We start from the raw sequence: 26,707 nt of genomic DNA, 5'->3' as shown, positions 1-26,707 counted from the left end.
GGAACGAATAACGATCAATTTTTGTACGTAAATGGAGGCTTATATTATGTAGAGACGTATGCAGAGAATAGAGATTTTCAAAGGTTAAAGCAAAAAATTTGAAATCCGACTAAATTGTTATTGAATTTTAATATGGTAGGTTATATTTTATTTTTGTTTCAGTTTAATCTCATATATATAAAAGCTACAGCCAGCCCGCAGCAAAAACTCGAAAGAATAGATACACACAGATTTTACGGATAGCCTGATTTTCTTTGTCCATCTTTCACTATTCAACCGTACATACTCTTTCAATGGCGGCCACGCTGATGATGCTAGTGGATATCTTTCCACGATTTTGCAAATGACTGAAATCGCTTTGAACTGTATCGCGTGGACGATAAGGTCGACGTGCGAAAGCTCGGCGCTGCTCTACAGCTCTACCAGGCGTCAGAACTCAGAAGTGGGGATGCCGCGCGCCACGCGCGTCTCGCGGCGAGCGGCAGACGGCCCAGTTGTCATCCGACAGTGCTGAGAGAAAGACGCGGTCGCTCGATCGGCGTGTTCTCCAAACTTGACGAAACTTTGTGAAGTGAAGTGATGAATCCCACCCGGATCCGCCGGACCCTGGACTAAGTCAGAGGGGATGGCACAGGACCGCCTGGTGGAGGAGATAGTGCTCCTCGCTCTGTTCCTGGTCTCCACGGCGGGAAATTCCCTGGCTCTTTTGGTATTTTACCGCCGACCTGGATTGAGGACTGTTTCGAATCGGTAAGTTATTTATATCGGACTAGTTCTGCTAAGGGAATGGCGAAATCGAATGCGATTTTCTTTAGAAAAGTTTTACAACGCGAAACGATTTCGCTATTTTCGGCGATAATAAATATTCGAGTTTCTTAGAATACGGAAAATTTATTGTCTAGTTTGAAGCTGGTAACTATAGTTATAAATTTATATTTATTAAAAATATTAATTCTGCAAATTAAAATATAAAGCCAGTATAACGAGAATAGTAAAGATTAATTGAAAGAGTTAATAACGAGTTTTATGAGGACATCGAGACGAAGGTCGGCTCGGTGGTTAAAAAGTCCATTAATTTACCTGATACATACTTCTAAATTCCTATGCATCATGGATTCCAAATAGTGAGTCTACCTGCACAAATGTTTTGTTCCAAAACATGTCTTAAGTCTTGGGTCCAAGCGTCATATTTGATCAACTGTTTCCAAGAAAAAAGGCAAAGATCCGTTCGTTTCATCAGAAGGTCATGTCGTAAAAACTATCAATGAAACAATTGATTGTTAATTGAACTGATTGTGATATCAAAGGCTTATGTAAAGTCCTTTCCGATGGAAAATTTCGCACCGGATCCATACTGCCATTGACAAATAAAAATTAACTTACAAATATATATTGTTTTTGTCTTATACGTTGGAGTTGACTGGCAAATTCAATTTTTAAAAAGGTTTTAAAAAGGTAGATTGCAGTAATTGACGTCAGTAAAACTGTAGATTATTATTGTCAAAATTATCATTGGCTTCGATATAAATTCTTTCTTACTATCGAAAAACGATAAAATATAATTGGGTGCGTTTGAATTCCTTTGTTTATTATTGACTATAAATAATCCATTTTAACATCCAAATCATTATGCAGTTTTTAATGATGTAAAAAGAGCCTAGTCGAGTCGTTTTGTTTACCGCTTCTTTATAGAATCGCCGATCACAATGTATGGGATTGACATGAGCATTCGTAAATATAAAGTTGACGTTCGACTAGTGCTAATTCCATACAATTTGATCGGCAATTCTATAAAGAGGCGATAAAGAAAACGTCTTGACTTGGGGCTAAGTTTCTTTCATTCAAGTCCCTGGTCAAAATCAGATAATATTGCGAGGTTAGATTCTATAAGATATCGTTATCGTAATTCAAGGGACTACCCTGGGATGTCGTAACGACTACACAATCGTATTTATTACATCTTACGACATTGTACTACACAATTGCAAGGTGGCTCTAAGAAGTCTAAGAACGGTATTCTTTTGTTTTGCTATTCGCACCAAAACGGACTTAAAAATGTCACTTTGAAATAGATTTGTTTCGGTCTCATGGGGGGAGAAAACTAAAATATTTAGATTAATGGCAGTTTTTTGCCGGCTTTATCTTTTTTTTTGTTTTTAAATTACCGAAATAGTTCACTTGCTAACTAACAAACTTGTTTACAAAGTTTACCATTTTCTTCTAGGTTTTCATAATTTGTAATGTAACGAAAATTTACATCACCATATTCTTTTGTAACTTACAGTTAAATAATACGCATTTTGTCATAAGTACATCTCATGTGTTTTGACTCATCGATTTTTTTGTTAATACTAAAGCAATGATTAGGCATAATAATAAAACGTGGTATAAAACGACGTCTATAAACGCTTTAGATCTTAAGAAAATGAAATTACGGTTACTGACTTGTAAAGTTTTTATAACAGTCATCGTTATGTGCACAGTTTTGTTTTGGGGTAGGATAACTCTGAACCTTAGACTTTAGACATGACAAAAAACGTCCTCAAAATATGGGACCAATTCGTCATTGTTTGGAGCCATTTGATTATGTGATTTTTTGCACTGGCGATTTACGACGGAGCTATTTTAAAAAGTGAAGAAGAAGAACATTTTTTTAAATTTTCTGTCAAATATATGAATACGTGGCGCCTTCCCGAGTTTTTAACTATTTGCTCTGAATGGAAAATGTTTAAAATAATAAAGCGCAAATTGAATGCTGACCACGTGCCTCTATGGAAATAATAAAGGGACTTTGATCGCATTAATATTTGGCCGTCAAGTCCTAACTCCTAACCAATCAGTTATTGATATCATTAACAAATAAACATAGTTATTAGTTAATATGCGTAAATATAGATAACTACTTAATGTGTTTTTCCTATTTGAGTGCAATACTCAAATCGGGACATAATATTACTCTACTAGAACTCTATATTTTACTTTATTTAGTAGCTGTGCTATAAAATAACAGCTAGTCATAGCTTCAGGTCAGTTCTGTTTACAAGGAAACATGCCTTTGAACTTTAAAATAAACTATTCTCTTTTCAAAAATAGACGCTCTCCCCAAATTGTTTCTGACCAGTTAAGTGCATCCGCTCGCTCAATTGAAAATGGAATTGCCGTGGCACGAGCTGAGCAATCTGCTTCTCACATAATTGTTGCCAGCCAGCATTTGACGGAAAAAAATATGTTCTTCTCTTCAAAAATTCAAAAAAACTTGTTATTGGCCACTAATATAATAAAAAAATATAATATGATTCTTTGCCCAAAAAACTAATAAAAAAAGCTATTGTGGCCAGCCACCATAATATATAGTGAAGGAAATAAAAGAAACATTAATAATACATTCTATGCGAAAAATCGTTATTTGGAAAAAAAATGATTGGTCAACTCAAGAATTGTTGATAACATTCATTTGTTGTTATTATGCAATTATGTGGTGATTTACGATATTTTGTTTGTTTTCAACAAACCGGTACGGAAGTACGCGTTTTGCGGAAGATTTAGAATTTCAATACGTTGTCACTTTGTTTTTATATAGAATTGGCAGAATCTCAAACCCGTTTCGCGATTCCCGAGATTTTAACATTAATTTCGTGGTTGTATAATAGTAAGTGTAATTACGCAATACTTACAAATATTGCCGGAGGACAAACACGCGCCGACGGCTATTGTTTAAGATATCAAACATACAAAACTATATACGATAAATTGATACAGATGCTTAAATTGTGTTAAAATGACGTACAATGATATTATATGAAAAACTCAAAGATGACGTGCATAATATCAGTTATCATACGTACTATTTAAACAAGAAGCCAGTCAATAACAAAATAAAACAAAAACGCAACTTGCTACATTTTCAAAGGCGAAAGAGAATAATATAAACTATGTATGTGGTAGAGTTACGGTGGGTTGATCGTGTCCGTGAATGTGCCTAGATAGTAGATCCTCGGAGAGTCCCACATACCCCGGCCGATGTCCCCAATCCACCGGGGATGCGCAAAGCATTTCCCCATGTAAAAAAAAAGAAAAAAAAGGCGTATGAGGAAAATACAGTACAAGCGTTGATTTTTAAGAACCCTTCCATCTTGAGTTGTATCATTGTATGTCAATTCACTAAACACATTTTAATATTTCTGTATAATTGTGTCACAATAGCTAGATGATCACGTACGGGCGTGTCGAAATGCACCGAGATACTTGTATCTAATCACGGAGTTCTCCACCACTATCTCACCTAAACCTTTGTTTGACACGAAACATGCGAATTCACGTGCAAATTACATCACTTTGGGTATATCAGAGTTGACAGAACTAAGGCTATTACAGATTTTAAAATTAAAAAAGTCGGTATTTAAACGAAATAATTACGATAAAGTGTGAAAAAACTCTGTTGCTTGTGTATTATTATTTTACATACATTATTATTATATTCTGTATTTTATAGCAAAAACTAGTTCCTTGTTGAGTTGGGTCATACGCAAGATAGAATTCTTGAAGAATGAAATAAATCACGTGATCAAAGTTAAGTAATAATTATTATACTTACGTCGAGTGCGATAGATACACAATTAAAATGCCATAATAAGATTACAAATTGCATTTTAACGATTTGTTTTATTTTCTAAGAAAATAAAATGTAACTTAATAGATAAATATTTAGCGTAATTTTCATAAAGTAAAATTCGTAAGTATTAGAATACCAAGCGAATACAAAAAATTCTGTCATATTTTTCAAATTTGAAAATATGTGAAACCTAATTTTATAATATTGTAGTTTGATTAAAATGTTAAACTTGATTTAATGCATATTTTCAGCATTAAATTTGAAAATAGAGAAGATTCCATCTCAACCAACATATTTTCATGTAAAATAATGCTAAGACCAAAATATTATCTGGGAGCACGGCAGTGCTCCAGCCATTTGTATTACAGCAATAATTATTATCAACAATAATAAGCCTAAAAAATCAATATCTGACAAAATAGTTGAGACCGGTTATATGTTTATTTATAAAACTACCTAACAACATATCATTATAGAGAAGGATATTAGTTTTGCCTCAATATTATGTAAATTAAATTTGTTTATAAATCACTTTACTTATTAAAAAAAAAATGACACTTGAACCAAACTTTTGTAACCACGAGGCAATTCTAAAAAAACCTTACAAAACCAATAAAATTCGTCTATGGAGGTAACTATATACATTTTTTTATACTGTATTTAACTAGATGACCCGGTGAACTTTGTTCCCCCCTAACAAATATCCCTTCCTTCCCTGGACTCCCACAAATATTTCAAGACTAAAATTTGCCAAATCGGTTCAGCCGTTCTCGAGTTATAGCGAGACTAACTAAATGTAAAATTAATATTTGTATAGATATTCGCGACCAAAACACTCGTTCGACCTGGAGAAAGTTTAAATGACCATAACTTTTATTTTGGCCTTTGTCGACAATTTTTCCACAGAAATGAGGACGATCAGAATCTTGTTCATTGTTAACATATTGTTTACAACAATTATTATCCATTCATTGTCGTTACAATTACGAACAAGAGGGTATCCATGCGGAAAAAGCACTTTTTCTTCATTACCCCTTCATGACATTTTGTCATGAAGGAACAAAGTCTTGTTAAAACCGACCTATGTTCTTCTTTCAAAAAAAGTCAGAAACAGGTAATTATTGTTATCATAAAATTAGGTAATTTTATGATAACAATAATTGTCATACCGCCGTACTCAGGGACATTTCATTTTTAATGAAGAGTTTGACCAATCATATTCTTTACGTTTTCTTATTATTATCATTGAGTTTGACAGATAATGTATGGGGTTTATATAAAAATTTTGAATTGCTCTATCGACTCCACCTATTTTTTAGGTTTATATACTTTATAGTAAAAATAAAATAAGACGTTCCGTTTATCTAAGAAATGCATAAACGTCGGATCATATCGAAACATGTATGTCAAGAGCATAATGTACTAATTGAAATAAGGTCGTGCACACACTCCGTAAACATTGTAAATTATAAATTATGAAACAAACGAATAAAACCTTCAAGGTGTTACCACAGAGTATTTAATTACTAAATAAATATCAATCATAATAATATTATGATCCATTCTGCTGCTTAAATAGCCATTTTTCTCGCATTTTTTTAAAGTGGACCATAGACTGATATCTAATATGATATGGCATGTTACAAAATGTAAGGAAGTAAGAGGTATACCGTATACCTAAAGGATATAAAAATAATATGCTTTTTATCAGATATCATTGACCTTTCAGAGAAAAACATAATATCAAGTCCAAGCCCACAAACACTCATCAACTTTTTACTTCCTACGTACTTTATTACGGATTTATTGCCTTATGGCTTTTAGGTGGATAAATTTTAATACTTCGTAAACTTTTTTTTTCAGGAAACCGTTTTCTTATTGTAATGAATCGTGTCTTAATTTTTACAGCTTCGTGAGTACAAAATACAAATACATTATCTGTGACTGAAATAACTAGAAAGTGTTACGAAAGTTATGTAATTTTACTACAAAATAAACTCTAGTGTTGAGAACTTTACAAGGTAGACAGTTGGTCTCCCAGAAATACGTTAAAACTGTACATTTTGTGAATTAATGTTTCTAAAACGAGTTCTAAATTTGAAACTAGAAAGAACCGGACATATCTAGGATGATAATTATTTTAAATTTATTTTAATATTGCTTATGAGTAAGTCAAATTCGAATAAGGCTTTGATTATAATATTATTTTTGCCTCCTACTGGTTTATAGGATGAATCAGCACAGTCTGTCGAGCCATAGTTACTACAAGTTTTTGTAACGAGCGTTTTTTTAACCTTATACTTCAACTAGACATTTGGTATGGATGGTTTGTGGAAAGATTTATCTAGCATGTTTAGGTCCAGGAAAACAGCACATGTTGGGAAAAATATGAGATTTTAATTTTATAACAGACAATGTTCATAATACAATTTATATTCCAAATAGATATAATACCTACTTGAAAGCTGAAACCTAAAAATAAAACAAATTTGGGAGTCGGGACTAATATCCGTTAATTTGTCGATTCGTCTCGAACCTAATAATTATCATACGTTAAATATAGAGACAAATCTTGCAGAACTTAGTTGGATTACCGCCAGGCATTGTTCACTGGTTGAAATAAATACTTTTGCACATTTCACGAAAAATCAAACATTGATTTACTAAAAGCTCTGAAATAGATCACATTGTTGAAGATAATTATTCCAGGGTATGTGTGATTCGAATTTCAAATGTTTCGCTATGAGCTCTACCGAACTCTGCTCTCTGACAGCTGAAAAATGTTTCTACGCATTTTTGTGTGACTATCCTTATAGTTATTGAGTTGAAATAGTTATATACGCAGGTATTCAAGTATTACCATATGAATAATTACTGGATTTTGTAACTATTTTAAATGATTTTGCTTTGACGTATAAATATTATATATTATACACCTTAGCCGGAAGATCGAGCAAGATAAAAAAAATAACATTCAAAATTTAAAACATTTTAAGAGTGCTCCAAATTCGAAAACGTGCATAAATTTAAATGAACGCTCGAAAAATTTTCCATTCAGTTCAATCACCGAATGCCTGGATATTGTCGATCGCCTGCTTAATATGCTACAAAAGTCACGACATAATTAAAACTAATATATTATGGCAGCTGAAACAATATAACATGACAATGGCTTATTGTTAGTTTTATAAAAAAAGAATGTGACGAATTCGACGTTCAAAAATTAAGGTGCCAAACATGAAATGTCAAATTTTGCCGCGAAAATACATTTTGCCTAATTTATTCGATGTCACTGACCTCTTTAAGCGTATACTACCAAAATTCTGGCTACATTCCTGCTCCTATTTAGCTCATTAATATTAAATTATTTTTAAAGGTCATCGAAGATGGTTCAGGCGGATATATTTTCGTGTTTAATTTGCATTTGAATCACAACGGAAACGAGTTAAAGTGATCTTGACTCGATCATTTCGGTTATTGATAAAGTATTTTTTATAAAAGACATTCTTCTTGTTAGTAGGTAGTTTAAAATAACTTTATTAAAAAAATCACTGAACTCGTGTCGAGTTCAGTGATTTAAAAAAAAAGGTATATTTTTTAAATTAGGAAGGGTGCTCTACGTAGATAGAGAGGAAGCGAAGTTGAAGTTCTCTCTCTTTCTACTAATTCTAAAACGTCTCAAATTCTGCAAACTATAATACAAAAGCAAGTTGTCTAACAATGTAAGAGTGATTAAATTACATGATCTTGGAAAATTGATGAATGAACGAGATTAGAATCTGAACCGATGACTCATACAAATAGTATTGATCATTGATGTCACGGCTAGACGGTCTGTTACAAGACCCAAATATTATTTTAATCTTCATTAGCTAGAAGAAGCAAGAAGCTAACATTGCATAATATCTTTCAGACCTATTTCTAAAATAAAAAAAATAAAATGAGTGTAAGATATTATGGAACATATAGAACAAAATTTAGGTTAAAATGTTTATCGAAGGCTATGTGTGTCTGATATCGGAAAGCCAACGCCTATACTATCACTTGATAGACAACTTTGCGAACGAAGTTCGAAAACTCACGCCCCCGTGAAAATGTCATCCCAGTGCCGCAGCCAGTGCCTCAAGTTGTCAGCTTATAGACGGAAGACTCATGAGTTAATCACAGACAAAAATAGACTGCCGCCCACTTTTTCTTCCTTGGCAACTTTTTATCCGTCTGTTTACGTTTTTAATTATCGCAGATTAATAATAATAATAATATCTATGGACGCTTCACACCACGTCAGTCTGGCCCCGTGCTAAGCACCTAAAGGACTTGTGTTACAGGAACCAGACAACGGAAATATATTTAATACTTTTATACTATACATATATTTAAGATTTTTATTATATCATACACATATTTAATACACATCCAGACCCATTGAAAGAGGGAACATTGAAAACTATTTTGTTCCGTCGGCGGGATTCGAACCCGCGACCCCCGGCTTGAGCTACCAACGTGCTCACCACTGAGCCACAGAGGTCGTCAAATTAAAAAAAAAAGTCGTAAAGATTATAGTATCGTTTGCTACGAATAATAAATAGTTTTTATTATTCGTAGATCGTTTGGTTATTTTTATCGATCGTTTAAGACAAAAACTTGTAGAGAAGTCTATACAATGCGGTTACTTAGTCATCACACGTTTGTGCCCTTAAAAATCTTTATGTAACTACTTCTTATAGCGTCTGAAATTTCAAGCATTTTAGTTTACCTATTGCTAGTTTATTTGATGCATAATTACTTAATTTGAATTGCGAAACAAAATTGGAGGCAAGATAATTGACGTAGAGTAGACCTGACGTTCACTGCCAAGGTGATCCCACAGAACTGACATTGCAGTGTCGTTGGCATATAACGAAATGTTACGTTTTATAAATTTCATGTGAAATGAATTCAGAAATTGAGGACAGATTTTTTAATCAGTACCTATTAAATAACTATAAAAAATAAATTTTGCGTCAAATATTTAATTCGTATAGGTAAAAGTTATTCAGCAATTGAAATTAATCCTAATTGAGACTATCTATTCAGTCGATTTTAGATTTTTAAGAAAAAAATAATCATGACGTTAAAATATGGCGCCAATTTTGTGATATTTTTGACAGATTCTGACTGCCGTGCCATGACAGGTGTTCTTTACTTCCCGCTAAAACGTTTAAGCCTACCCCACACAGGCGATAATAACGATCGGTCGATGATATCGCATGCGTTATTGCGATAATATCTATTCCTACTTCCATTGCGGCGTTATTATCGCAGCAGTGTGTAACTAAATGAACATCATAATACAAAATGTACTGAAAACAGATATTGCAATAACACATGCGATATTATCGACCGATAAGAACGCGCCTTTATGAAAAACTATACTATTTTGTATTCTCATTATAAAACGATTGCTATATTACTTAAATGGTTTCGTGATTATTTACATTAATAACAATTCTGCACGCTTACCAGTACCACACGATATTTTTTTAATTGTCTGACCATGAGCACAGTCGGAAGTTGGTATTGACAAGCGTTTATAATTTTTATTGCCAAATTTATTGCATTTTTAACATTACTAATGCATTTACATAAATTAAGTTAACCTATTTATCGTATTTACCCTCTGTACTTATATAAAAAAACTGCTAAAAATTAATAATATAGACGTGACGAGAACGTAGCGAAAAAGGAACCAACGCTGCCGTCATACGGAAACCCCATTTTTGACATGTTTTTGACAGTTCTCCTTTACCGGCAGGCTGGCAGGCGGCAGCCCACGTTCATATATTTAAAAGCCTTGTCGGTCTATAAAATCCTTGTTACTGTACTTAATTTTTTTGGCTTCTTTAATTATTAAGTGAACACAGAATTGCTGTAATCACTAATCAGTTAATCAAAAAGCAAAAAAAAATAAAAACTAAAGTGATTTTGTTTTCAGTTATTCAAAAGTAATTCAAAAACAAAAAGTTTTAAGGATTTATTCATTTTGAAAATCATTTAAATGGTTTATACATTTTTATTTTAATGGTTCATAATCATTTAAATGGTTTATAAATTTTTATTTTATAAAATCAGTAAAATATGTTTAAATATATATTTAAACATATTTTACTGATTTTATAAAATAAAAATTTATAAACCATTTAAATGATTTTCAAAAATATGTTTAAATATTAATATGTAAACATATTTTACTGATTTTATAAAATAAAAATTTATAAACCATTTAAATGATTTTCAAAACGACATACGAAATCAAGTTTCTCTGGTTTGTGTCACACATTTGTATGACACTGTCGTGCAATTTGCAAATAACCGATTAAGTATACTTTAATATTAATTTTAAATATATTTTGGAAAGTAGTCTAGAATTTAATCTAAAATCTTTAGAATAATTAATAATAATGAGAAAAAGTTCGAGCTATTTAAAAGTTAAGTTTTTTGAAGTTAGAGATTGCAGTTTGTAGAGTAAGAGACTTGGCTCCATTTTTGTTTCATTTTTGCTGTCAAAAACTTTTTGATTGGACATTTAAATATTAATTAATCTCTGAATAACAATTGCTTACATAATAATTATTAATATATTCAATACTATTAATTTACCTAAAGTTGTAAATACAATATTGATTTTATTATTGTTGCACATTAAAATGAAACAAAAACTTTAATGTTTTTATAATTGACATTATTAATATTACATTCATATTTTTTGTTTCTCTTACGTAAAGAGTTTGATTAGAATGACTATTGTGAGTAATATACAGGACTCTAGTTTAATAGTCAGAAATTCTAACTTAGAATATCAAAAACAACATAATATTATTGGAAAAGTTTTGGGTTTTTACGCGTTCTCATTTTGTAACGTAAACAAGACAATTTTGCGGTTGGATACTTTATAGAACGATTTAATAGAATAAGATAAACATTATAAATTATACTTGGTACAACTCCCAAATGTAGAGTCGATTTTCGTAGTCCGTATTTGAATTAGAAATTAGAATGTTACAAATTACAATAGTATTTCCGTAGACATATTGTGTCTTTTAGTAAGAACCTGGAGGCATGGTAGTGCCCCGCCAAGATTATTCAAAGCACAAGGGCACTATCACACTATCTATATCGATATATATATAAAACTCAAAGGTGACTGACTGATTGACATAGTGCTCTATCAACGCACAGCCCAAACCACTGGACGGATCGGGCTGAAATTTGGCATGCAGGTAGATGTTATGACGTAGGCATCCGCTAAGAAAGGATTTTGATAAATTTTAACCCCAAGGGGTTCAAATAGGGGATGAAAGTTTGTGTATAACAATACTTCTTAACGCGAGCGAAGCCGCGGGCAAAAGCTCGTATGTATATAAAACTCAAAAGTGACTGACTGACATGGTGATCTATCAACGCACAGCCAACACCACTGGACGGATCGGGTTGAAATTTGGCATGTAGGTAGATGTTATGACGTAGGCATCCGCTAAGCAAGGATTTTGATCAATTCTACCCCCAAGGGGTCAAAATAGGGGATGAAAGTTTGTGTATAATAATACTTCTTAACGCGAGCGAAGCCGCGGGCAAAAGCTCGTTTTATATTTATCTCAAAATATATTATTAATTTACTAAGCGACAATAGACCTAGTCTCGATAGCCATGACAAATGCTAAGAATTGCGCCGGAAAATTCTCATATTTTCCCGCTTTTACTCTCAGACTTTTCCGAGTGGTAATGATAGTCCTTCATTACTATTGACCTAAATATTAGTAAAATAATGTTGACAGTTTGTAGGGCTGACCCTGAAATTACTATATTAACTCGACCATTACAAAATAATGTTTAATGTTGAATTTTTAGTACCTGCCTACCTAATATTATAACAATAAAAAAATTATTGTTTGTTGTATTGCAGTAATAACATTCATTGTAATAGTATAGTATTAAAAGATGAATATGATTTTTTTAAATAATAGTACGTTGACAATATACAACGTTAACAATAGCATAATATAATACTTTATTTCTATTTATTTTTATAGATTATATAATCTTGTTATGGTTATTTTTTAATAGATAATGAATAGGTTAACCCTCGATTAAGAAAATAATATTAGAAACTGACAGAGAAGGCTATTGGAATTTTTGTTCCCGACAATGCATTCTAATTTAAAATCAATGATGCCCATACGATATAAATATGTTTTAAATGAAATTAGGTCACGACAAACATATTCAGTATTTCTAGGTTAAGGTTATTCAATACTCCTGTATTCATATTGATAGGCATTAGAATTTCATACGCCATTTGCAAGTTAAAAATAAGAAATTAGTAGTTCGTTGCATGCAGCCAAGTGTGAAAAAAACTTTCTGTCACATTTTGAAAACTGCGGGCCCGAAAAGGAAAAAAAATGCTAACGAAACTTGAACAAAACCCTCATATCTTATTAACTTAATTATTTCGTTTATTTAAGCACAAACATAATTTAAATAAAGGCCTGAAATCTGAATTTTTTTTTGCTACGGTAAACCATTTATAATTTGGCATAACATTAAAGTTTAAACTATTTGAACCTAAGGTTACGAGTGCCAACAAATCGAAGGAAAGTATAATTTTGTTCACGGTCTGGTTATAAGTGCGGCCAGGAAAGTAACTCGTAAACTATACGGAAACAATATTCCGTTTCAATTCATTTTGTTCCTAATATAAACAATATACATATAATAATTTTAATGTTACGTTATATTTAAAGAATTAGCAAAATCACTCTGCATTAGCAACTTGAAACAATTACATATTCATTAAACGCTAATGTATTATTTTTAATCACAAAATAGCACGTGTTTTTATTGCTGGGGAGCGGGGGCACGGTAGTAACACTGCCAATATTAGGTACCATACCTTTAATCGTTTCGCCATATTGCGCTACATACTCGAAATATGGGTTGAAACTAATAATGGTTGGTAGTTAAAATGCAATAAGGTAAAATTTCCCAACGTCCTTTAAACTAAAAACTCATTACCACAATCACCATTCGTTCAATGACACCAAAACACTAGATAAAGAATACTAACATTTTAGGCATTAAGTGTTTGAAACATTAAAACAATTGGTAAGGAAATTAATGCAATTCATGTGTTACAACATCACGAACGTGAAAGTGTTACCTCTTCGCGCCTAAACCACTAAACCGATTTTAAATAAATTGAGTACCAATATATTAAATAGTCCAGGATTGTTTTTAGAAAAAAAAAGTATAGCAATAAATGAATGAATTAATAAAAACGTCTTGTAACTATAATATAATTTCTCAAGATATAAGAAACCAGTAAGTATTGCAGATTATTGATACATAAGCGGTACTTAACTGAGTGGCGTGGGTCGAGTAGCCCAAGTACGCGATACCGCGAACGGTCTTTGTTATCACCTGATATGGTCGTGCGCGTGCGCGAACAATGCTCTTCCGCCATTACATACAATTCTTATGAAGCAATATTTGCAAACAAATACGAACCGGTCTTGGCGAATTCGTTTTTATACATCACTTGATGTTATCGAGTTCATGACGCCGAAATTGATTTATTTTGTGGATACTGCACATTTAACGGGATAAAAAACTAAAAACTATCTTAAGTCCTTTCACGGGACTCACAGTACCTCTCCACACGCACACAGTTTTACTGTAAATATACTTACGTAGGTATTATTAGTGTGGATGTTAAGTAAAGTGACTAATTTGAGGCGAACAAAAGTATTCTTGCAAGTGACTTTAATTTTAGCCGCAGTTTATACTTACCTTAAGATATTTTTTAATTAAAAATCATATTAGATAATAACTAATAATACTTCTGTTGTGTCCTGTTTCACGGTCAGTGACATACAAGAAAAATTTAATTTAAGTATGAAACATCTACAACATACCGCGTACAATGAAATTTCAAAGAAATATGACGAACTTACATGAACTTTATTAGATACGAGCTTTTGCCCGCGGCTTCGCTCGCGTTAAGTAGTATTATTATATACAAACTTTCATCCCCTATTTTAACCCCTTGGAGGTGTTTTGTTGAGGTGTTGAATTGATCAAAATCCTTTCTTAGCGGATGCCTACGTCATAATATCTACCTGCATGTCAAATTTTAGCCCGAACGGTCCAGTGGTTTGGGCTGTGCGTTGATAGATCACCATGTATATATTACGAGCTTTTGCCCGCGGCTTCGCTCGCGTTAAGAAGTATTATTAAATACAAACTTTCATCCCCTATTTGAACCCCTTGGGGTTGGAATTTGTCGAAATCCTTTCTTAGCGGATGCCTACGTTATAACATCTACCTGCATGCCAAATTTCAGCCCGATCCGTCCAGTGGTTTGGGCTGTGCGTTGATAGATCACTATGTCAATCAGTCAGTTTGAGTTTTATATATATATATATATATATATATATGTCGTAGGATGATTTGATAAATCCGTGTTTTCGCGAAATCCCTAGAATTTTCGCGAAAATTCGATTTATCAAATCATCCTACGACATCGTAGGATGATTTGATAAATCGAATTTTCGCGAAAATTCTAGGGATTTCGCGAAAACACGGATTTATCAAATCATCCTACGACATATATAGATTAAGTATTTCAGCGAAGGAATTTTCTATTTTCTCAGCTAGGGTTGAGTTGTTTTAGTGAAAATAATTACTAATTTTAACTTAGGCGTACTTTACATTTCTGTAAGGCTTAATTTTTAAATTAGAACTTGGGTAGGTATATTATTTAACTTTTTGTACGAATTTTTGAAGGGTTTCAATTTTTAGGTAGTAAGTAATTATACAAATCGTAAACTACTAACAGCTAAATACTTGTATCCGGCTTGACTCACTTAATATTGTCAGTTTATTTGATAACAAGTGACGTCAAGTTCTATGACACAGGTTCTAAGGAATTATGAATAGCAATTTATGAATTTAATAAATTGCAAATAACTAATCATTTAGTTAAAAATAAACTATACTGATCAATCACGTAAATGCTAACATGCTGATGTTTCTAAGCAGTGCTCTTTGTTACTGTCAAAGAAACATGTTAGACCAACACATTTTTATTTTTATTTTTGTGTTGATTCCAATGTTCTGCGTACTAAAAACTGGTAGAAAAGTCAGCTTGAGTTAAGTTTCGATTCATCGCAATGATATCGCCATGGATAGAAACAATCGATCGTGGATCGTTCGGTTGTCTAGATTTCAAAACCGTGAAATTCATTAGTTCCTGATAGTCTCTAGTGTTGTTCAGTAGTCGATAGTAAACAACAGTTACATCAGTTACGGTTATTGTAACATTATAATTGGACCATTAGCTCGACAATGGCCTGTGACTTGTAATTAATTGAATAATACATTAAGCATTACGATATTTCTTACTCGTCGCAAGTCTACGGTCGCACTTAGAAACATTTAGCCCGGCCGCACATTGTCCGAATTCTGATCAGTTCGAGCTCACACGGCTCAGTACAAAATGTAAGAGACAGCGCGGACGTTCAACTGTTTCTGATCAGAAATTTCGGACAGTATGCGGCCGGGCTTAATTATGAATTAACTTAAATTTAATAACGAGTTTGACAGATAATGTATGGGGTTATGTCAAAATCTTAATAATCAGTTAGAGCGCCTTCACATTGCGTCGCAAGCAGAGCGGCGACTCTCTTTTGTATAGAAGTCGCGCGGCTGCAGCGCTGCTGCCGCAGTGCTCGCGTCGTAATGTGAAGGCAGCCTTAAGTAATTAATATTCGTCTCTGAGTGTGGCAGTTAAGCTCGATGTATGTTTAATCAACATTTTTGCGAGATCAAAACAACTTTTACTCGTCGGTGTATTCTGTTATATATCATACGTTAAAAATAACTCGTGGTACAATTCAAGACTTGGGTTTTTGATGTTTTGAGAAACCGAAAACATCTCGACCTAAACAGTTCATCAGTGATGAATCATCCAAGGTTTTAGCTCTATATATCGATACTGCTTATCTCGTCGCACCTCATCCCTCACGCTCCGAGTACCAAAATACGTAAATAAACATGGAAACTTTTAATGGCCTACTTAGAAAGATTTAGACTATATTGAGTGATAGTAAACGTTTAGAAATAACAACTACTAGTTGTTATTTAAATACAAAATAGTTTATCGCGCTTGAACCGTACGTACTTTCGTACCAACAGACAGACAGACAAAAAGACAAACACACTTTCGCATTTTTAATATTAGTAACTACTAACTAGTAAGTGATGGACGTATGTAGTACAAACAGAGCTAGGTATCTAATAGCCATTATTATAGTAGTTCCAGGTTACTATTTCTTGTGAAAACCCGAGCAAGTTGTTATGAAGGAGCTCGTCGATGTGACATGAACATAGTTCATGTCACATCGGTTGATGCTAATTGGTTGGCACTTGGAAGGTCGTATGCCTTATAAAGACATGATTTAAAAGTGCTAGAACAGATAGTTTCTTTAAGTATAATGTTTACGGATTTTGCTGCGAAGCACTTTTCTACCCAATGTTTCGGCTGCTTTTAGCCGTGGTCACGGCCCACGGGTGGACTATGGACTGAGGTGACAGACGTCAAACTCACTGAAGTTTTTCTGTGCTGAACCCATTTGCATACAGCAAATGGGTTCAGCGTAGATCGGTATTTAAGTAATTAAATTAGAAACAATAGAAACATAATTAGATTTAAATATACAAAGAATGATTTTACACGTTTTAGACATGCTATTTAAAAATAACGTACTAAATAAAGGTAACATAAGGAATTGAATCCAACAGTAAAACTGGAAAGAGTTATGTGAGAGTGAAAGGAGTCGAGCGTTAACTCCTTTGGCTTTTTTATTTAAATCAGTCAAGAAAGTCAGAGAAACTACACAATCTAAATTAAGACGTGTTTGATGCTAAACTAAAACTTTTTAAATCACTAATCCTATATGTTTTTCTAGGAATAAAAAACCTGCACTGAGGTTGCGGTTTAAATATATTATATATTTTGTGATTTTCTAGTATTTCATTCATTGAAAAAACAATATTTAAACAGTAAATTTTCTACGGCACTGTGCGTTGAGTGACGCAATTTTATTGGCAAACGTTCAATGATATCTTTAATTTGTCATAAAAGGCGACAAATCATATTATATTATATTAAGTATATTATTATAATACAGTTATATGATTTGTCGCCTTTTTATCGATCAAAAGATCGTATCAAAGTGATATATTAATTTATATAATCATAATATAAATTAATATATCACTTTGATACGATCTGCTGAACAAACATAGTATTAGAAAGTCCAATTTCTAATCACGCATTGTTTTGTGGGTTAAAGGCGATTTAGGTCGATAATCGCGTTTTACGTGTTTATTCGCATTAAAAAAGGTTCTTTGTTTAATAGAAATACTGTGGAAAGGTTGGAGTAGAGGGCGTTACTAGCACATACAGTAAAAAAAAAAGTCCGATATGTTGATTACGTCACATCAGAATATTGACAGAAGCGTTTTCGAACGTCGAACAAAACTTCTTGTTTACTGTCTATTCTTGGTCTATTCTGGGTGCTGCCTTTAGCGTGAAAACATTGCAGTAATGTATTGCCATATTAATCCTCTTTTATTCATTCAATCAAGGATTTTTAATATTCTAAGAATTCTGGAATATTACGCTCTACATGTTGACTATGTAGATCTTTATGATGTCATCCAATTTCATGGAGATATTAGTACTGTCGCTATTCATGTGTTTAATAAATCTTCTGATATTATAATGGGATATCTGCACACATATGACCTCATTGCGTGACGGCGAAAAAACCGGAAAAACTTCCGCAAAACACTCTCGCCTTTCATGTAAATAATTGCACTGGCCTTTTTTAAAATCGAGGCAAAGATTTTTCTGGTTGTAAACAACTGCTTAAAAATATTCGAATATTTTATCACTTTCCGTTCTTCTTGTTTAAAAATGGCTCCGGAGTAAATCGCAAAAATAGAGAATGGGACTTTCCGTCTACGAAATTCCCAATGAATAAGGAAACAGATGGAAGCGACATAACTACAAAAAAGTGTGGCCGGCGCCATATTGCCAAGAACTAAACATGGCGGTCTATAGTGATGGGACACTCGGTTGATATTTGTCGAGGATATCGATAAGTAAGATGTTATAAGTGAGCTATTAAGGTTAAAATATTTTAAATAAATGATCAGATTCTTCACCTTATATTTTTTAAATTCGATAAAAAAGTACATCACTAAACGTCAAATCTACTAATTTCTATGTTGATTAAATATCGAAAATCAAGCCATGTTATATTCTATTCTATCACAAATCTTATTTATTGTCTAATTATTAACTAAATTAGCACATACGAAGTCAAGCCATCGGTAAAATAACAAAAATTTTAGTAAAAATATAAACGTACCGATCCAAGGACAACCTTTTTTTAATTTCTTCACTTTTTTGACGGACTATAAATTAATTTAAAAAAAAGCAAATTGGTCGAAAAATTTGACCGATATATCGATATTTTTTTCGCGATATATGGTCTCGATATATTGATATTATAATATTGATATTTTTTCAAATATCGATGTATCGATATATCGATATTTTCTTTCAATTTCGACATCCCTATAATACGACACTTTGACAGTTTATGTACCTCGGAGAACCGGAACATAAAATGGCGGACCGGCCACAGTATTTTGATTTGGTAGAGACCATTATGCCGCGTCCACTTATAAAAGTCAATGGAAATTCCTTTTCAAATTTATGTGACAGTATATTTTTTCAATTGATTGCAATTAAACGATCAATCTCTGCCGATTGCGACTTGCGTCAATGCTATTGTCTCGAAGGTTAGGCCAGAGACAAGCAGGTGACAGGATATTCGCGGTTTTGTTCCTAATATGGCGGGAATACGCTTCAAATAAGGAACATAACATTCATTAGCCCTAATTCATATTATTTATGGCGGAGTTCCAACTTCAAATGCTAATAGGGATGTCGCTAATCACTATCGATAAATCTTATCGATTAAGTATTATATAAAATCGATTAAAATTCAACACGGAATATAACCAAATCATTTACAGTTAGTTAAGTACAAAACAAAGTTGTACTGACGTAATTATTGTAAAAATTTTGGACTTACCTATATCAACAATACAATCATTACCGTAGTTATTTTCCACTCTGTTCTTAGCCATTTAAATAATTATGTACACATGTAAAAGAAGCTCATTTGCAAACGTATTAAAAATATCGGTGAACACCTTATAACAAGGGCAAAAAAATGCTCATTTGTTGGACTCCACCTGTCCAAGTCTCTACATTTTTGTACATTGCTCCATAGTAATATTTATAAAAACTAATCTCATTTAACCTGAGCGACTGTTATCTAATAAGTACATGCAGAACTATTGTTTTGAGCACACTATATTATAACAATGAAAAGGCCACGCTTTCTAAGCATTTTCATAGACGAGGTGTCTCTACCTTAGTCTGTATAAAACGAACTACAGTAAAACTACATACAGGGACTATTCTGACAAATCATGGTGACTTGTGTAAAATATTATTTAAGTATAAAAAATAAATAAAAAGTAGTATATATGACATTATCTTTGGTAAGTACTAGTTGATTAACAACATGTCGCTCCCAACAGTTTGTTTAAAATAAACTTTTATTTTGGTTATTTATAATTTCTAAAAGAAAGATAACCAGGAAAGTATATTTGTTGCAACTTGCAAGTTGCGTAAATAAAAAATATATTATTTTGCAACAGAAAATCTTCCACAGTTTAATCAGCGAGAAACCATGATAATAATCGAAATTATGTAATTATCCGTAAAATATAACAAATAAGACAGTTATAGCTGATAAATATAATAATCGGTGGAAAAGTTTGTTAAAAATTATAGCAAATTTTTCCACCGATCATTATTTTTAAATCATTAAAAGATAATAGTAAACGTTGAGATTGTACAAACAATGAAATAATATTATCCAGAGGTTTCTTAATTTTCAACAATAACCAATATTCCGTACGGAAATTATATGTTTGCAGAAATAATGAGAAATGTTTCAATTATATTATTAGTTAGTTTTTCCAGGTTTTTCCTTAACGAATATGATTTGAGATCATATTTTGGATGTTACTTAAGCTGATTCTTGGAAGCACATCGTACGCACAATCTTATTCTAAGGAACTTACACATTTGTCATCTGTTTACTGACTTAAATATATAACTTAAATACAAGTAGGTACATATTGTTATACTGCATAAATTATATTATATTGAACTGAGATATGTTTTCGGTTCTAAATCTTAAAATTTTCCTTTTACACAAGTTGTTGCATAATACGAATTGACGTCAAAAGTAAGATTCTGTGTTTAATACTTAGTATTAAACACAGAATCTTACTTTTGACGTTGAGAAATTCCAGTTGTTCTTCCAAAACAAACGGTCATTATTCTAATTACTCGCAAATTAAGTGCGGAATATTTTTGTAATGTGTTAGTTAAATACGTCTGTTTATCTCGATAAGTAGAGATCAGGATTTTCCCGCTTATATTAAACACAACCTCGGAACTAGTCTAGATGATTTCAAATATTTAAATTTAGAATATATTTTATCTTGTTTATGGGCGCAGGTCTTTAACTGACTATTTTAGCATTTTATTAAATAACCTTAAGTCGCGAATGACGACCAATTGACACACTTAGAACTTTTCTAGGTTAATTCATTTTGGCTCTAAACACTCATAAAATTTATAAAAAAACGTACATGTTGTAGTGTATGTCTAAACTTTTTTACATAATATTTATTCGAAATGTTCGAGGAAAATATAAAATTTACTTTTTGATACTTTTCTTTCCCTATTTTTGATGTAGAGCGACATTATTTTGAATAAATTGAGAGAAAGCAAATCGAGAAATAGAAAAATGCTGCGGAACGTATTTGATAAATAAAATATTTACATTGTGTTTTTTTTCTACGTTTTTACTTAAAAATGTATATTATTAAGTAAAAACGTAGAAAAAATTACTTAAATATACTTACATAAAATATGATATTGCGCTAGCAGCTACGTGTATAATAATAAAATTAGAAATAGTAACATTTTTGGTACAAGGACCATTGCGCTTACGAAACTATTTTTTATTTACATGTCATTTTTAAATAGAGTGTGTTGATAATTTTAAAATTGCTCAAAATAATGTAAATGTGATAAAAAACAGGACAGAAAAAAGTTTTTTTTTAATTATTTTTGTTTGTGTTATTGGTTACCAACGCATCTGGCATGCATTTATGCCAAGTTCTATTCCGCTTCTAGCGTCTGGCATTCATGCAAGTTTAAACGTCATTTGTGTTACAAATGGCATATCTATATGCCAGAAGGTTGTGAGGGAAGCAATGTCACATCCAGAAGGACACCCATGCATATGCATGCAGGACCTTTCTGGACAGCATTTATTACTGACACAATATTACGAATATATTAATAGAAAACACGCGCTCTTATAAATAGTTCTTTCTAGACGTTTCAGTTTCTATGGCAGTGGTATTTTTTCTATAGAAATCAAAATATTTATTAATATCTTATCGACATTTGAAAAAGTCGTCACAACCCTAAAACTTTTTTGTTACTTGTTCTAACGACGCGGACGTTAAGTTTTTTATTAGTTATAAGACGATTACTTAGTTCGAGAACTAAATATTTTGCCAGCAGTCTGCATTTTTTTTCTTGACTATAAAAGTTAAGCGTGAGTCAAATGTACTAATAGTTTGGAGAAATTGTTTATCGGCAACTGATAGCCTTGCCTTGGAGTTTTTATAGTAGTGATGACACATATTTTTAGTATTTTTAGTAATTTCAATATTTTAGTAAAAATATTATATAAATTAGAAAATAGAATTTATACATAATATCTCATTTTGAGGCATTGGCATATTTTTAAATTCATTACTTATACTTACTAACTTATTGTTAATCATATTTTGTTAAGTAAGTAGGTAAGTATGTAAAATTCGGCGACTGTATTTGGTGAAAACTAGAAATAAAATTTTTATAAATATTATATTCTTGAATAACACATATTATAGTACGTGTACAATAAATAATACAGACTTGCTTTTTTCACACTTGTTTATTTTTAGCCTTTAATAATGCGAAAATTAAATTATTATATTCATACTTTAAAATTAACACTTTCTTATATAATTATTTAACTCGTTATTTATTTTAATCAGTAAAAATTGATGATACCTTTAATCTGTAAAAATGTAATAATTCTCTACACTCTACATTCAAACTGAGAATATTATTTTTTGCGAATTCATAGAGTTGGTAAAAAAATAACACACATTTTCATCTTGAATGTCAGGCTCCTAAGTTTTGCTTAAGCGCGCGTTCAGACGTGCGCGTTTTCTGCGCGTTTTTTGCTCGCGCGGATTCAGCACATGTGAAATTGCTATGAATGATGAATCCGCGCGAGTAGAAAACGCGCAGAAAACGCGCACGTCTGAATGCGCGCTAAGGCTATCAATATCACCACTTTGCCACTCTGGTGTTTAGTCAACATAGCTTCAGAACAGGCGATCGATTTGCTAGCAAAACTGTTGTTAATTAAAAAAGGGAACAACATCAAATCTAGCAATAAAGTTGCGTACTTATCAAGAACCTTGCACGACTTCCACCGATATGATCTAAACACATTGCGACAGAAGTTACATTTCCATTGTGTTCGGCCACACTCAAATTATATAGCTCATTGCTCAACATAATATTCTATATAGTATTTTAAATTATATAACAGCTGTTTAAATGTAAAAAAAATACTACTATAAATCGGAATATTGTAAATCTTTAGTTTAACTGGTTTGAGCAGATAAATGAGAATAAACAAACGTTTTGGACAGGAATCTGTTAGATACTCAAGGTCATTTTGTTGTTCTACGCAGAGCTTAGCGAGGGCTAATAAATAATGCTACAAACGTGACCCATGTAGTCACACCTATTTCCAATTGTTGACTTAGAGCTGCTTGTCGCACATGTTTCGGGAACGGTCTGATTAATCGTTGTTTTGAGTGGCGCGGAATTAAGGAATTCCAATTGGCTCTGTCGATGGAAACCTAAATATCGTCATGTAGCATCGTGATGTAGCCGTTGCTAGGTCTTCAGTAACCTACGTGGGTCATACCAATATCCCCATTAATTTTGGTTTCCTGCCACAAATTAACGTTCTGTTTCTGTTGTTACAGATTTGTGATAAACCTGTTAGCGACGAACTTGGTGACGACGTCGCTCCTGGCGCCGGCGCTGCTGGGCGAGTACTCCGGGCGCGGCGCCGCGTGGGTGGAGGCGGGCGACACCGCCGCCGCCGCCTGCAGCCTGGTGGCGCTGCTGGCTGTCACGCTGGTGGCGGTGGATCAGCACCACGCCGTCACCGATCCCCTGCGCTGCCACACGCGCCTGCTGCAGCGCCGCCCCGCAGCGCTGTGCGCCGCCACTTGGCTGGCCGCCGCCGCCGCCGCCGCGCCTCGCGCCGCCCTCGCCGCCGCCCGCCTCGCCTACCCCGCCCACCCCGCCGTCGCCGCCGCCGAGATCGCCTACTACGCGGCCTACCTGGTCGCCGTGCTCGCGCCCGTCGGCGTCGTGTGCGTCATGTACTCCCGCATCTATCGCGCGGCGCGCTCGTCCGGGCTCCGCGCGCGGGCCAACGGCGCGAGCGCCCCGCACCTCGCCGAGCCCACCATCAACTTGCCCGACCTCATCGAGGAGGGCGAGGGCCTCACCCTGCGGATCGACGTCCCCGAGGGCGCGGACGGCGAGCACAAGTTCGGCACCTTCCTCGTGCCGCCGGAGGCGCCGTCGCGCTGCCCCTCGGTCGGCAGCCTGCGCGGCTCGCGGCGGGACGGCGGGGCGCCCGAGAGTCTCGCCCGGAGCCTCCCGGCGGTGAGCTCGGCGCCGTCGCTGGCCGCGCCACTGCTATGCGCGCCGCGCCCCCCCGCGCCGGCCAACACCGGCTCCAAGATCACCTCGATCCGCTACCGGATATCGAACGCGTCGCTGTTCCGGTACCGCGAGGAGTCACGCGCGGCCCGCGTGGGGCTGCTGACGGGCGCGCTGGTGGCGCTGCACGTGCCGCACGCGCTGGCGGCGCTGCTGGCGGCGGTCGCGCCGGAGACCGCCGTGGCGCGGGCGCCGGCGCTGGCGCTGCTGCTGCTGGCGTCGGCGGCGTGCCCGTTCCTGTTCGCGCTGCGGTCGCGGCGCGTGCAGCGCGAGGCACGGCGGATGTTCCTGCCGCAGAAGTCGGGGTGGGAGCGCGGCGCGGCGGCGGCGGCGGCGGCGGCGGACGGCCAGCGCGCCCGCTCGGCGCTGGAGCTGCTGCGCGCGCTGTCGCCGCGCGAGGGGGAGGCGGCGCGCTCGTCGTTCAGCTCGGGGGGCAGCACGCAGGTGTCCTCGGCGTCGGAGGAGTGACCCGCCCCCCGCGCGGCGCCCCCCGCCGCCCGCGCGCGCCCTCCGCCTCCCGCCCGCCCCACCGCGCTACTCATCTGTGATACTAGGTTAAGTCGGCCCGCGCTCGGCGCGACCGTTAGACTGATTTAGGATAAGAACGTAATTTATTATTGTGTCCATGTACCTTTCCGCTGAGCGGAGCCAGTGTCGATACCTGATGTGAAAATGTATGAAAATATAACATTTGTATTGAAGTGTAACCGTTGTTTCATTCCTGAATCCCGATCCGCATCAACACTAAACCTATCTGCATTCTGAAATGATTCATCGGGGAAAAAATAATTCATAATTTTCCACAGCCTGCTATCGGCGATTGGGTAATTCTATTATTGTCTCTACTACTGAGAAACGTTGACTAAGCGATAAAAAACCTATTCAGTAATACTGCCCGACATTCATTCTTATATCAAAATATATTAAAGGATCATCTGCCTAATCATCACTCCTCGTCTCCAAAGAAACATGAAATAATCTCGATAATCGTGATTCATGACAAGAAATCACATGTATGAAGCAGGTGACAAGTATCTTTGATCTCCCGTTGGCAGCCGCCCAGCATCAGCTGTAGACCCTAGCACCAAGCCACCGGTATCCGCTTGCTGGTAAAATGACCTCTAGTAGACTTTCTATAAATTAGACTGAAATAGAATGTAAAAAGTCTGGACCTATGCCAACGATAGCTTTACCTCGTCTGTACCTGAGATAATATTAAGAAAAACTAATTAAACGTACCAAAATGGCGGACCATCCAGGAAATAGCCACCTGACAAATTGTCAGCCAGATAATAATTAAACTGAGACGAATCATCCAGGGAGTAGGAATACGAAGTCGAGTTCCTGAAAGAAAGCTAGACCTGAGAGTAAGTATCTGGCTATCTGAGTGAGTATATCGGAGAGCAAGGCTGAGAGTAACAAATAAGTATAACCGCGCAAAGAGAAAATATATTAGTATCGATATAAATATATTCTCAAAAGCTTAAATCTACTTTTTATTAAAATTATAGAAATTATAAAGAAATATATTAAGTATACAAAATATAGGTACTATATCCCTAACTGACCGCTTGAATGCTTGACCGCTCTCTTAGGTCCCTAAATAGGGTGTAACAAAAATAAGTGATAATACTTTAGGGTGTGTATGTGTTCCTTGTAGAGAGTTCACTGTGAAAGTAGCAGCGCTGAAAGACCAAAAAATTTTTTCACTTTTGTATGGGAAAACTCGTGACGCTCGGGCCCTTGCCCATACAAAAGTGAAAAAAAAATTTCGTCTTTCAGAGCTGCTACTTTCACAGTGAACTCTCTACAAGGAACACGTACACACCCTAAAATATTATCACTTATTTTTGTTACACACTGTATTTAAATACTATACATAATAATAATAGCTCCCACACCGGTTTCGGTGACGGTGGCCGGTTTCATTGGAACCAGGCCAGTTACGCAGTAGTAATTTTATAGTGCCCAAGTGTGTGCGCAGTACACAAGAGCACTATCTATTACTTTAGTCTCATAAT

The 26,707-nt window shown here is 34.9% G+C and overlaps 1 protein-coding gene across 1 annotated transcript; it reads left to right on the top strand.

The window, feature by feature from the left end:
• Positions 1–457: 457 nt before the first annotated feature.
• Positions 458–25,393, top strand: LOC121728258 (D(4) dopamine receptor). The gene is made up of 2 exons (XM_042116399.1): positions 458–750; positions 23,936–25,393. The coding sequence occupies exons 1-2, from the start codon at positions 626–628 to the stop codon at positions 25,152–25,154; spliced, it is 1,344 nt and encodes a 447-aa protein (XP_041972333.1). The 5' UTR covers positions 458–625; the 3' UTR covers positions 25,155–25,393.
• Positions 25,394–26,707: the final 1,314 nt, after the last annotated feature.

This window comes from Aricia agestis, chromosome 6 (genome assembly GCF_905147365.1).
Source record: "Aricia agestis chromosome 6, ilAriAges1.1, whole genome shotgun sequence".
NCBI lineage: Eukaryota > Metazoa > Arthropoda > Insecta > Lepidoptera > Lycaenidae > Aricia > Aricia agestis.
Note: the sequence above shows the minus strand (reverse complement) of the source record. Positions and strands in the feature narration are given on the sequence as shown.